The 12701-nt window shown below is 42.4% G+C and overlaps 2 protein-coding genes across 3 annotated transcripts in view; one reads left to right on the forward strand and one right to left on the reverse strand.

Annotated features, from left to right (window-relative positions):
* The window catches only part of LYRM2 (LYR motif containing 2), a 38606-nt gene that overhangs the window by 1907 nt on the left and 23998 nt on the right, over positions 1 to 12701 (forward strand). The gene's annotated exons all lie outside the window — the stretch shown is intronic.
* Positions 4349 to 12701, reverse strand: part of ANKRD6 (ankyrin repeat domain 6) — a 70977-nt gene continuing 62624 nt past the window's right edge. The window contains exons 14-16 of the mRNA XM_011984426.1: positions 10366 to 10479; positions 8822 to 8948; positions 4349 to 7639 (exon numbers count right to left, since the gene is read on the reverse strand). Of these exons, the coding sequence (XP_011839816.1) occupies positions 7068 to 7639; positions 8822 to 8948; positions 10366 to 10479 (813 nt within the window). The 3' untranslated portion in view covers positions 4349 to 7067. The remainder of the gene's footprint in view (positions 7640 to 8821; positions 8949 to 10365; positions 10480 to 12701) is intronic.

Below are 12701 nucleotides of genomic sequence, written 5' to 3' on the forward strand. Positions count from 1 at the left end.
GGGAGGCTGAGGCAGGAGAATGGCGTGAACCCGGGAGGCGGAGCTTGCAGTGAGCTGATATCCGGCCACTGCACTCCAGCCTGGGCGACAGAGCGAGACTCCGTCTCAAAAAAAAGAAGAAAAAACCACTAACAAATAGCCAGTAAATGCTGGACACAATCATTAGGGAAGTATAAATCAAAACTACTAGGAGGCCGGGTGCAGTGGCTCATGCTTATAATCACAGTACTTTAGGAGGCCGAGGTAGGTGGATCACTTGAGGTCAGGAGTTCAAGACCAGCCTGGCCAACATGGTGAAACCTCATCTCTACTAAAAATACAACAATTAGCCTGGCGTGGTGGTGCATGCCTGTAGTCCCAGCTACTTGGGAGGCTGAGGCAGGAGAATCACTTGAACCCAGGAAGTGCAGGTTGCAGTGAGCTGAGATCGTGCCACTGCACTTCAGCCTGGGTGACAGAGTGAGACTCTCCAAAACAAACAAACAAACAAACAAAAAAACCCTGAGATTCACATTCACTAGAATGGCTGTAATTAAAAAGAGAAATAATAGTAAGTGTTGGTGAAGATGTACAGAAATTAGAGAACCCTCATACATTGCTGGTGGGAATGAATGTAAAATGGTGTAGCCACTTCAGAAAACAGACTGTCAGTTCCTCAAAACATGAAACAGCTGCTGTATGATTTAGCCATTCTACTCCTATGCCCATAGCTATTATTTGGCACTAAAAAGAAACAAATGACTTATATATGCTAAACTATGCTAAACATGGATAAACCTTGAAAACGTTAAGTGAAAGAAGCCAGTCACAAAAGATCACATGATGATTCCATTCATACGAAATGTCCAGAATAGGCAGGAAGATTAGTGGTTGCCTAGGCTTGCTGTAGATGAAATGGAGTAACTGCTAATGGGTGTAGAGTTCCGTTTCAGGGTGATGAAAATATACTACAGTTAGCTTGTGGTGTAGGCTGCACAACTCTGAATACACTCAAATCCACTGAATTGTACATTTTAAATGTAAGGTATGAGTTGTATCTCAATAAAGCTGTTATTAAAAAAAAAAATACTCTGAGGCGTAGGACTGAAAGTATACTGACACCAGGAGATACCCTGGAACTTTCCCGAAAAATCCTGCATTATCCCTGAGGGTTGTTCAGGTACGGTCTTCACATGTGTCATAGTTTGGTAGAGGACTCATCAAAAAGATCACCACCGGGCATCTAGATCTTTGTTGGAAAGAGAAGAGAAAGAGAAACTTAATGAGCACATTGAAGCACTTACCAGAAAGAAGAGGGGAGACTTCTGGATGAAACCTCTGTGAGTACCTTCACATTCACGCGGAAGTAGAAAAAATAAGATTCTGGGTGCAGTTCTCCTCCAATGACAGGAAAAAAAGAATTTGAAGAATACGTCAGAGACAAATACATTACAACCAAAGTTGACTTCAGGGCACTTTTGAAGGAGAACAAATTTATAACAATTTAGTGAAAGATGTGAAAGTGAAAGCTTGTGGAAGATGCTGGAATCATCCATCCTAAAAATTGAAGTCTTCTCTTCATGAACAGTACAGCTAAGAAGCTAATCTAAGAATGACCAGCACCTGAAAGATGTAGACAGCATTTTGCAGAATGATAAATGGTATCCAGTACTGGACTGTGCCTGAGGAGAGGCATCAACTGAATGTGGATGTTGGTGACATGGACTGTCAGGGTCCACCTCTACCTCCCAGAGCCCCAGAGCCTCAGAGCCCACGAGACAAAATAATTCTGCATACTGTTGCATGGGGGTAATCTACTAATTCAAAGTGCTTACCTGTGCCAATTTTCAGGTTTTTATGTAGACAAGTATTAACCTGTTGCAAAATGATCTGACGGAAGCATTTGTGACATTTCTGAACAGAGAACACTTTGGAAATATTTTTGTGTGACATGATTGATAAATACAGGCTATCTCTAGTAAATCTAAAATCTTGAAGCTCAGAATCATCCTTTTATGGGTATAGAAGTCAGATTTAATGATGCTTTTCCTAACAGTGGTGTGCATGGAAAGGTTTTCATTGAAGAGCCTATGTGGTTTGCATTTGCAAGATGCAACTAGCACAGACTCGAAGAAAACCTAAGATTTTTTGTTTGTTTGTTTTCTAAAGCAGGTAAGGCTGGGCACGGTGGCTTCCGCGAGTAATCCACACTTTGGGAGGCTGAGGCAGGAGGATCTCTTGAGCCCAGGTGTTTGAGAACAGCCTGGGCAACATAGTGGGACCCTGCCTCTACAAAACATTAAAAAATGAGCTGGCAAGGTGGCAGGTGCCTGTTATCCCAGCTACTCAGGAGGCGGAGGCGGGAGGATCGCGTCTAGCACGGGAGGTTGAGGCTGCAGTGAGCCATGAATGCGTCACTGCACTTCAGCCTGGGAACAGAGCAAGACCCTTCCTCCCCTCCCTGCCCCCAGAAAAAAGTAAAACACTGAAAATTGAATAATCTGTCAGAGGCGAAAAGTACTGCAATGGACACACTTTTACATCATCTCTAAACAACAATTTAATTTCCTCACTTACATGCTTTGCTGATACCCTCTGAATTATAGGCGAATCTTGTTGGTTAACCTAAGGTATTTATTTAGCAGTTTTTTCTAAGGTACGGAGCCACAATCATTATGAAGTTGGTCTGAATCAAACTGCCAGTGATTTTTATGGAGGAATGAAAAAAAAAATGCTGGTGAAACACACTTTATCATGAAGCAATCTTTGTCAGTACTCTGGATTAGACAAATTACTTTCTGGATGTTTCCTGAAAACTGTACTTTGTTTAAATGTTAAACTTTTATTCCTAAAGTTTAAGATGTTTGAATGTCAGTTTATGTATCTGAACCACAATAAATTGATCCTTTTATAGTAAAAAAATTTAAGTACAGAGCTTTGTAGCATAAGAAGTGGCTAAAGCTATTTATTATATAAATATTAATTGCCCCTATGTCATTCCCCCCTTTTAAAATGTGCCATCAGGGCCTGGCGTGGTGGCTCACGCCTGTAATCCCAGCAATTTGGGAGGCTGAGGTGGGTGGATCACTTGAGGTCAGGCGTTCAAGACTAGCTAGGCCACTAGCTAGCCTAGCCTGGTGGTACACGCCTGTCATTCCAGCTACTCAGGAGGGCTGCCTCATCTTGAACCCGGGAGGCAGAGGTTGCAGTGAGCTGAGATCACACCACTGCACTCTAGCCTGGGTGACAGAGTGAGACTATGTCTCAAAAAAAAGTAAAAATGTGCCATCAAGTTAGAAATTTTAAATTCATGGTACATTGTCATAAATGTGCCTGCAAGAAACACACAGATGACTTTTTTGAGATGGTCTCTGTTGCACAAGCTGGAGAGTGGCACGAACATGGCTCACTGCCACCTTGAGCTCCTGGGCTCAAGAGATCCACCTGCTTCAGACTTTCATGTAGCTGGGACCACAGGCATGTGCCACCATGACCAGCTAATTTTTTTACTTTTCGTAGAGAGGAGGGGGAATCTCACTTTGTTGCCAGGCTAGTGTCAAACTCCTGGGCTCAAGCAGTCCACCTGCCTGGGTGCCCAAAGTGCTAGGATTACAGGTGTGAGTTTTTGTTTTTAAAGAGACAGCCTTACCTCATTCTGTCACCCAGAATGGAATGACTTTCTAAAATTGCAGACAGCAGAACGTATTCCTTGATGTTTATAAAATGTAGTCATATCAAAGGGAAAGTGTTTCTCCTTAAATAAAATTACAAATAAAAAATGTATATTGTACTCTTACTCATAAAAGGTATTGTAGAATACAAAACGTTTTTCAAACTGGTTTTGTCTTTGATTGACTTATAATCCAGACTTCAAAGAAGAACTGCATTTAACTTTTAAGAATAACTTAGTCAAAAAGTATAACGCCTTGCCTTGCATAACCTTTATTGCAAATGATGTTTTGTCTTTCCCCTTTGTCCAGTATTTTCCAAATGGTCAACAGTTTAAACATTTAAGCTTGCACTGAGAAACCTTGCCACATTTCAGCAGTTTTGTTTTGCTTTTGGTGGAGAGCAACTGATCGTGACTTTACAGCCAATGTATTTACTCTAATTTACACTTTTATAGATACAGGGTAACATGTAGCTGGGTGAAGGCACTCAGGAGCCATAAAATATGGTCAACCACAATAAATTAAAATGTCAGCTAAACAAAGTATTCACACTTTCATTTTTTTAATAAGGAATTTAAGATCCATAGTATGTTAAAGTTTAATGTTTGGAAGAGACACAAATTCAAGGTGATAAAAATATTAATTAGAAGACATAATATGCCTCAAGTATATCAACACTTGACTCCACAAACAAGGCATAACCATGAAAATAACACTTCCTTTATTTTGGGCTCCCGAAATCAAAAGTAAGATTAGAACTAATACATTTAATCTTTCACAGATATTTAGTATACTCAATAATGCACTAACAGTTTCTTTTAAAAAACACTAATATTGTACAATGTTTCTGTTTTACATTAGTTTTTCCCATAGCTGTTGAAAATTTCAGCCTTGATTTGAAACATGACCTGCATGACAGGCTATAAATTGTCAATAGTTCTGTTTCTTTGGAAAAGTACAGTTGTGGCATTTACTCATTTTAGCAGATAGCTAAAAGGGAAAAATAAGGAAATATATACACTGGACCTGCAGCTAAGTTTTTGACAATGCCAAGGATCAAAAACAGACGAAACAAGATTTGTTGAAGATGAAAAGGTATTGCATTGGTCTTAATAGATGTTGCCATCTCTGGGTAAGGATGCTGACTGAGCCTGTTCTGTGTCTTCACCTCTATGTGTTTTCTCTTCTACAACAGACCTCCAAGAGACAAGATCCATGTGGTCAGCCACACTAGGTCCATTTGACCTTTCTCATTCTTCTGTAGTCTCTTCCCTGTGACTTTTGACAAAAATACTCAGTCCACAATATTAGCTGCCTGCTTCTGATAGGCAGGAGGTATATAATCAAAATACTCCCACCAAAGCACTCTATGGTCTAGACTTTATACTTAAAATTTAGTTTTCAGCATTCCTCAACAAGGATACCTTGAGGTAACAGGAGATATTTTGGTAAGTGAAAATAATTGTGGCTTGGAACACAGCTTACTGAACTCGGGATTTCATTTCTTTTGAGTATTAGGCAGTTCTCAGTAAATTGATATGTATACTGAGGAATGATTCTAAAGAGGTTAGTGATATCCTGTTTGAGAATAGATTTAGAAAACTGAAGGTACTCTCCAGCTCTACAATTCTGTATTAGGAACAATAGGGAAATGAGAGAGTGCCTCTATATTGCAATCTAGTGAGTCTCTGGGGGAAGACTGTCTACCTGCGTAGTAGTTGAGAACAAGACAAGCTCTCAAACACAAGAAAATCAACTTGAAATAACATCAAATTCAGCCTGGGCATTATATTGAGACCCCATATCTACAAAAAATTAACCGGGACTGGTGGCACACGCCTGTAGTCCCAGCTACTTGCGAGGTTGAGGCAGGAGGATCGCTTGAGCCTGAGAGGCCAAGGCTGCAGTGAGGTGTGATCATGCCACTGCACTCCAGTCTGGGTGACAGAGCAAGACCCTATCTCAACAAAATCAAACAAAAACATCAAATTCATTCCATATTCAGGTCTGTAACAGTGACATATATGTACTGAATTATATATTTTTTCTTTTAGGAATGTCTATATGGATTGTCATTATTTAAAAAAACAAAACAAAACCCAAAACTGTGAGCTCGACAAAGGGAATAAAAGCATACTTTGTTTTTCTTGGTGTCCCCATGTTAATATGTCATTTCTTCTCTTTGGCTCAACGAGCAGCATTGTATTCACAATTACATTCAATAGTCACTAGGTTCCTGTGTCTACAGAAATAGAATTGAAGTTTCTATGCATACATGGGATATTGAGGAGATGAATATAAATCCCATATTCCAAAGGACAAGAAGCTTGTCCAAAGTTTCAACATATCCAAGCTACTTGTACAACTTTGTTTCTGCGTTTATATTTCATTATGGAGCAAAGTAAAGTCTTCAGGCCTCCATGAAGCTGGGGAACAGTGGGGCCTAAGTTGAGTTATTGAATATTTTGCCTTGACATAGTCACTGCAAAGCAGTAGAAAGCTTTTGAGGTTCTTTAATGACAATTCAAAATGAAATACTTTCGAAAAATAGCCTTATACTTTATAAAATGTAGAGCAATAATGTCAAATTCAGAAAGGTATTCTGATATAATTGGGTTTAAGAATAGGTTATAAATCTTCAGGTAATTGTTACATGAATGCTTTTTCCATTAATCTGCTTTAAAATCACTATAACTGATTTTTTGACTGAAAATACAGAAAATATCAAACAATTTGAATCTTTCTCATTTGATCTCATTGTTTCCAGAGCTGTTAGCCAATTATTCATTATTTAAATAAACTGACTTTTCAATAAATTTTATCATAAGATATACTGGATCTTGTGACATCATGAAAATATTTCTCCTCAAAAATCTAGTAACTTTTCATGGATTAAAATGTCAACAGTTGGAGAATTACACATTTGAGAAACAGGGTTTATTTGGCACGTCTCAGAGTGACAGCTCTCTTACAGAAAGACACTTGTCTAGGCACAGCAGGTGTGTTCAAATTTATATGAATGACTACTTGAGTTCAGACGGGATTAAGTTTTTCTTGCTTTTGACTTACATTATTTCACACATCTTGAATTTTAGAGTCTAGGCTTACACATCATCCAGTTTCTTGGCATGGCTTGCTTAATCTGAGCTTTCAAACTTCAGATTAACCTGGACTAAGGCTAAGAGTTTATAATGAAACCCAAAACTAAGCAAGCTTCCCCTGGTTTCAGTTTAATTGTTGAGGTCTTCATAACTTCCGGGCATAGGAAACATGTACCTGGCACATTGTAGAATTAGTGATTTTTCTTTAAAAAGGCCAATCTGCAATATATACAATAGATGACTCCTTGGGCATAGCTATTATGCAGTTGCAAAACGAAATCTTCAAGGATCCTTTCGTGTTTCCTCTTTATTGGTGCTAATTTTCCTTCTGCACCCTAGTCCTTAGTTTGGCAAGTTCCTCTTCTAAACTTTTAATGTGCTCCTTCAATGTAGCCTTATCTTGCTGGGCTTTCTGATTGGCTTGGCTGCGTGCTTCTTCAATCTTCCTTTCATACCACTTTTCCATCTGGGTAGAAACAGCCTCAAAAAAATACTGGGTAAGCTCCAGAGCTTGGGAGGTGTCCCGAATGTGAGGGCCAGTCTGCTCGCCGCCTGCTGCTGGTGGCGGCTGCCCACAGGTGCTGCTGGCTGTGGGTTGCTGGGCACGATGCCTTGTTGGCCCACTCTTCCCCGACTTCTTAGTTTGAGTGCCTCTGTTGACGCAGGGCCCAGCCTGGTGATCAGATCTGGCTGCCTCATTCATGGGTAGCAAGGCTGTCTGGACCTTGACGTTCCTCAGTCGGGAGCCTGTACAGTCAGAAGACGACAGCTCCTGTTGCAGTCTCTGGGTAGCAGTGGAGTTGAGGGCCTTTTCTTTGGGCCTAACCACTGGAGGGGAGCTGTCAGAAGCTGCTGCTGGACCTGCAGTCACCACTGATTGATCCACACCTGGTTTCAGAAGGAAAACAAACATGAGGGCAAATCCACATTCACACAGTCATATGGCTGCGGGTCAGTATGTGAGAGTCTTAAGGATGCTGTAAATCACCAGTCTTCTCCATCACCACACACCATGTGTAACGTCTCCTCTGAGCCTTTTCTCACCTTTCTGTTCCTCCCTCCCACTTTGTCTCCTCTGATGATCACTTTGGCTTGTCAGAGCTTTCATGGATTCTGTGTTAGCCTCACTGGTACCATTTAAGCCAAAAAAGTTGCTAGCTTTTCCTTCAGCCTGCCTCAATCTACCTGAGAAGGCTCTGGTCCTGTTTCCTGATGCCTAAGGGTGATGCCGCTCACCAAGTATCTCAAAGCAGATTTGGACATTTATTTATGAGAATATGTATTTCCATTCTCTAATGTCTGGGCCTATTCCCTACCAGTGTACTAATTGCTTGACCCAAGCTCCAATTAGGAAAGGAGGCCCCATTTTCCACACCCAGAGCTCCAGGACAAGCTCCAAGAGTAGTCCTAGCATAAAACATTTTCCTGGGATGTTTCCCCATGTTGTTGGCACAAAGATGAAAACACAGTTCCAGAGATGGCCTGTGGCAACACAAAACACTTACATCAAAATCCCCCACTGAGGCCTAGTTACCCAGGCTCTGCATGTCCTCAAAATTGTCATTATTGAGTATAATCACTGTGGCTAATGTAAAGATGGTTTGCTTGCAGCAATTCCTATCTAGCACCGGGGCAAGTTCGATGTAAGAACTACTGTTTAATGAGGATTTGCATAGTTGGACAAAAGTAAAATGTAGATCAAAGAGAAGAAAGAGGTAAAAGGCACAAAAGGCAAGGGAGGAAGAGCCCTGCTGAGGAGACTGATGGCTCTTCATCACCTCTCATCTCTGATACCATCAACACCGTACTCAAAGCAATGTTATCACCAATCAACAATTCTTTAATTCCTTTATTCAAATAAGTTTGAGCACATAAATGAGTGCTTCATTACTATATAGCAACTGAGTATACGGTTATGAGCAAATACAGTCCTTGCCCCTACAGGGTGCGCTCGACCATCCAGTGTTTCCGGCAGCCGCATCCTACGGACTCTGCCTTTCAGTGCAGGAGAGAACAGGAGCTGCTGGTCGTGTTCCTTTTGGACCAAAGGGCTCTCTGTATGTGGGTTACCTGTAGAGGACTCGCAAGTAGATGGTGTGGATTTAGCTCTGCAGGCCCTAGAATCTCCAGAAAGCTTCTGCTCCAGATTCTGAATCTTTAACATGCACCAAGTTTTTAATTCATCCACCAAGGAGATCTAAAAAACAAACAAACAAAAAACAAAAAACCCACAAATAAGTAACAGAAGAATCAAGTGAATTTGATACATGGTTTATGAATTAAAGTATCAAGGATGGACTTTTCAGTTATAACAGTTGAGGATACCATCTAACCCAAAAGTTATGGCTTGCCCACTGCTATGGTTTGGATATTTGAGCCCTCCAAATCTCACGTTGAAATTTGATCCCCAGTGCTGGAGGTGGGGCCTCATGGGAGGGGTTGGGTCAAGAAGGTGAATGCCTCATGACTGGCTTGGTACCATCCTCACAGTTAGTGATTCTTGCTCTGTTAGTTTATTTTCTATTTTTTTATTTTTTATATTTTTGAGACGGAGTCTTGCTCTGTCGCTCAGGCTGGAGTGCAGTGGTAGAATCTTGGCTCACTGCAAGCTCCGCCTCCCGGGTTCACGCCATTCTCTTGCCTCAGCCTCCCAAGTAGCTGGGACTACAGGCGCCTGCCACCACGCCCAGCTAGTTTTTTTGTATCTTTAGTAGAGGTGGGGTTTCACTGTGTTCGCCAGAGTGGTCTCAATCTCCTGACCTCGTGATCCGCCCACCTTGGCTTCCCAAAGTGCTGGGATTACAGGCATGAGCCACTGCACCTGGCCACTCTATTACTTTTTGAAAGAGCTAGTTGCTTAAAAGAGCCTGGCACCTCCCTCGTGTCTCTCTTGCCTCTTGTCTTGCTAGGTGATCTGTGCACACCAGCTCCCCTTTACCTTCTACCATGAGTGGAAGCTTCCTGAGGCCCTCACCAGATGCAGATGCTGGCACCATGCTTCTTGTACAGCCTGCAGAACCATGAGCCAAATAACTCTCTTCTTTGTATATTACCCAGCCTCTGGTACTCCTTTATAGCAACACAGACAGACTAAGCCACCCTCCTATAGGCCACAGCAGGCACCCAAGCAGAGCTGTCTACAATCTTCATTAAGTGACTTAGAGCCACCTTAAACTCAACCACCCAAAACCACCCAAATCTTCCAAACCAAGTACTTCTGGTTGCTTACAAAGCCTGAGTTCTCACACACCCACTGTACCCATTCCATGTCTGTTATCTTGGTGAGACAGTAAACTCCCTGAGGGTAGAAACTGTCTTGTTCTAAAACTATAATGGCCTAACAAATGCACAATACATGGAATGAGTTCGGGACAGAAATGGCATCTTCCCCAGCATGTTCGGTCTTCATCTGTGGCCAGCATATTCAGTCATGGACATAAACAGAACTATGGGTTCTTTTCTATTAACCTCATTTCAGTATTATAAAAAATGATACACTACATAATGCAAAAGCTCTTAGGGAATCTCAGCCTCCGAATTTTCAGTGGCAGGCCTGTCTGAGCTCAGTGGGCCTGTGTGGTAAATCATAATGACTGGCAGATGCTGGTTCCTACCTGCCGTTTCTCCCCTTCATGCTTCTCCGCGTCCGAGTGCTGTTGCAGGCGGTTCAGGCACTCTGTCCTCTCTGCAGAGAGTCGCTCAACCATCAGCTTGTCCAAAACACGCATCTAGGAGTCAAGGGGAGCAGAGTGCAAGACTGAGATGATCTCAGGGTGAGCCCTGGTTTCTCAGCTCCTGCAGAGGGGCTCAGGGAACCAAGTAGGAGCCTCTGCACGCAAACTTCAACCCCTTATCCGATTCCATTTGCATATAGGACTCATGGAACTTTTTCAGAATTCTTGAGCATGCTTCTATGAGGCCAATGTTTCTTTTTTAAAAAAAAATCTCATTTGTTAAAGTTTAAGAGGTATAAGGACTATGAATATACAGGCCAGGTATGGTGGGCCATACTCCCACCACCTGAGGGCAGGAGTTTGAGACCAGCCTGGCCAACATGGCAAAACCCCGTCTCTACTAAAAATACAAAAATTAGCTGGGTGTGGTGGCACATGCCTGTAGTCCCAGCTACTTGGGAGGATGAAGCAGGAGAATCATTTGAACCTGGAAGGCAGAGTTTGCAGTGAGTCAGGAAAAAAAAAAAAAAAGAAACTCTGAATATCTAGTAAATACACAACCTGAGCCCATGCAGGCCTTGTAGGCCTTAAAACATTATTTCCCAGACTACTGTAAGGAAAAACTACAACTCAAAGTATGGAGATTTTCTCTTCCCCAACCCCCACTTTAAAAAATGTTAGTGGTTGCCTACAAGGCAGTAAAGGAGCTTTTATCCAGCTTTTCCAGTGAGCAAATATTTTTGGTGCTTCATTGGAAGTAGCTAAAGTATGTAAGAAGAGTGTAGAAGGAACTTAAAGGATTGCTTCAGAGAACAAGCAGTTGTCACTTTTTAATCACATTTCCTTCTGAAGTCCCCTTCATCTTGGCATTTCCTGTGGGATCCCCCACACCTAGGAGGGCCAAACTTTCACTGCTTTGACAAGGACCAAAGAATGAAAGGAACTATTTTTAGGAAGAGCCAATCCGCGAAGGCCCACTGGTGAGCTCCCCTCCTGTCAGGAACACGTGTGGCATTCCACACTCAGATGTTCAAAACATTGAAAGAAACATCAGTTCTGGAGACGTGGTGAGCACCTTCTGTTTTCCTCTTCAGTCCATGTTTTCCTGTGAACTGTGCTCCTCCTGCTTTCCAGGATTGGCCTATTCTCCCCACTCCCTTCACCGCTTCCTCCAGGTGGCTGTTCTCAAGAGCAGCCATAGGTAGGTATACATTGCTTTGTTCACAGGTCACACTGACTGGCTCAGGTATGAGCATCTGACCCAAGGGGGCCAGGGTCCTTTCTCAGCGATTTGGAAGGAGGACGAAGATTCTATACCCCAATCTGTCACTCCCTTGAACTGAAGCGAGGCCCTTGAGGTTTCCCAACCTTCATCTCTCATTCCTCCTTCAGCTTAGGCTAGGCCAAGCAGGGTTTTTATACACAGTCTGCACTAATCTATTATTGCCCTAACAAAATATTTTTTAAATGGCCTTTCTATAAAATGCAGATAGCAAATAAGCCTTAAAAATGTTTAATCTTGGCCGGGCGCGGTGGCTCAAGCCTGTAATCCCAGCACTTTGGGAGGCCGAGACGGGTGGATCACGAGGTCAGGAGATCGAGACCATCCTGGCTAACACAGTGAAATCCCGTCTCTACTAAAAAATACAAAAAACTAGCTGGGCGAGGTGGCGGGCACCTGTAGTCCCAGCTACTCGGGAGGCTGAGGCAGGAGAATGGCGTAAATCCAGGAGGCAGAGCTTGCAGTGAGCTGAGATCCAGCCACTGCACTCCAGCCTAGGCAACAGAGCCAGACTCCGCCTAAAAAAAAAAAAAAAAAAAAATGTTTAATCTTACCAGTCAACAGGGAAATAAAACTTAAACAGTAAGATGTCCTTAATCAATTTGGCAAAAACTTAAAAAAAAAAAAAAAAAAAAAAGGCAGGGCATGGTGGATCACACCTAAAATCCCAGCACTTCGGGAGGCCGAGGTAGGCGGGTCGCTGGAGCCCAGGAGTTTGACACCAGCCTAGCCAACATGGTGAAACCCCGTCTCTACCAAGAAAATAACAAAAATTAGGTGGCCATGGTGGTGTCCGCCTTAGTCCCAGCTACTCAGCAGGCTGAGGTGGTAGAATCACTTGAACCCACAAGGTAGAGGCTGTAGTGAGCTGAGATTGCCACACTGCACTCTAGCCTGGGTGATGGAGGCAGACCCCATCTCAAAAAAGAAAAAAAAAAAAAAGCTGTAATAAATACTATTTTAGGAAAACCGAGAAAATCTGAATATGGACTGG

The sequence above is a fragment of the Mandrillus leucophaeus genome, unplaced genomic scaffold (assembly GCF_000951045.1).
Source record: "Mandrillus leucophaeus isolate KB7577 unplaced genomic scaffold, Mleu.le_1.0 Scaffold268, whole genome shotgun sequence".
Classification (NCBI taxonomy): Eukaryota; Metazoa; Chordata; class Mammalia; order Primates; family Cercopithecidae; genus Mandrillus; species Mandrillus leucophaeus.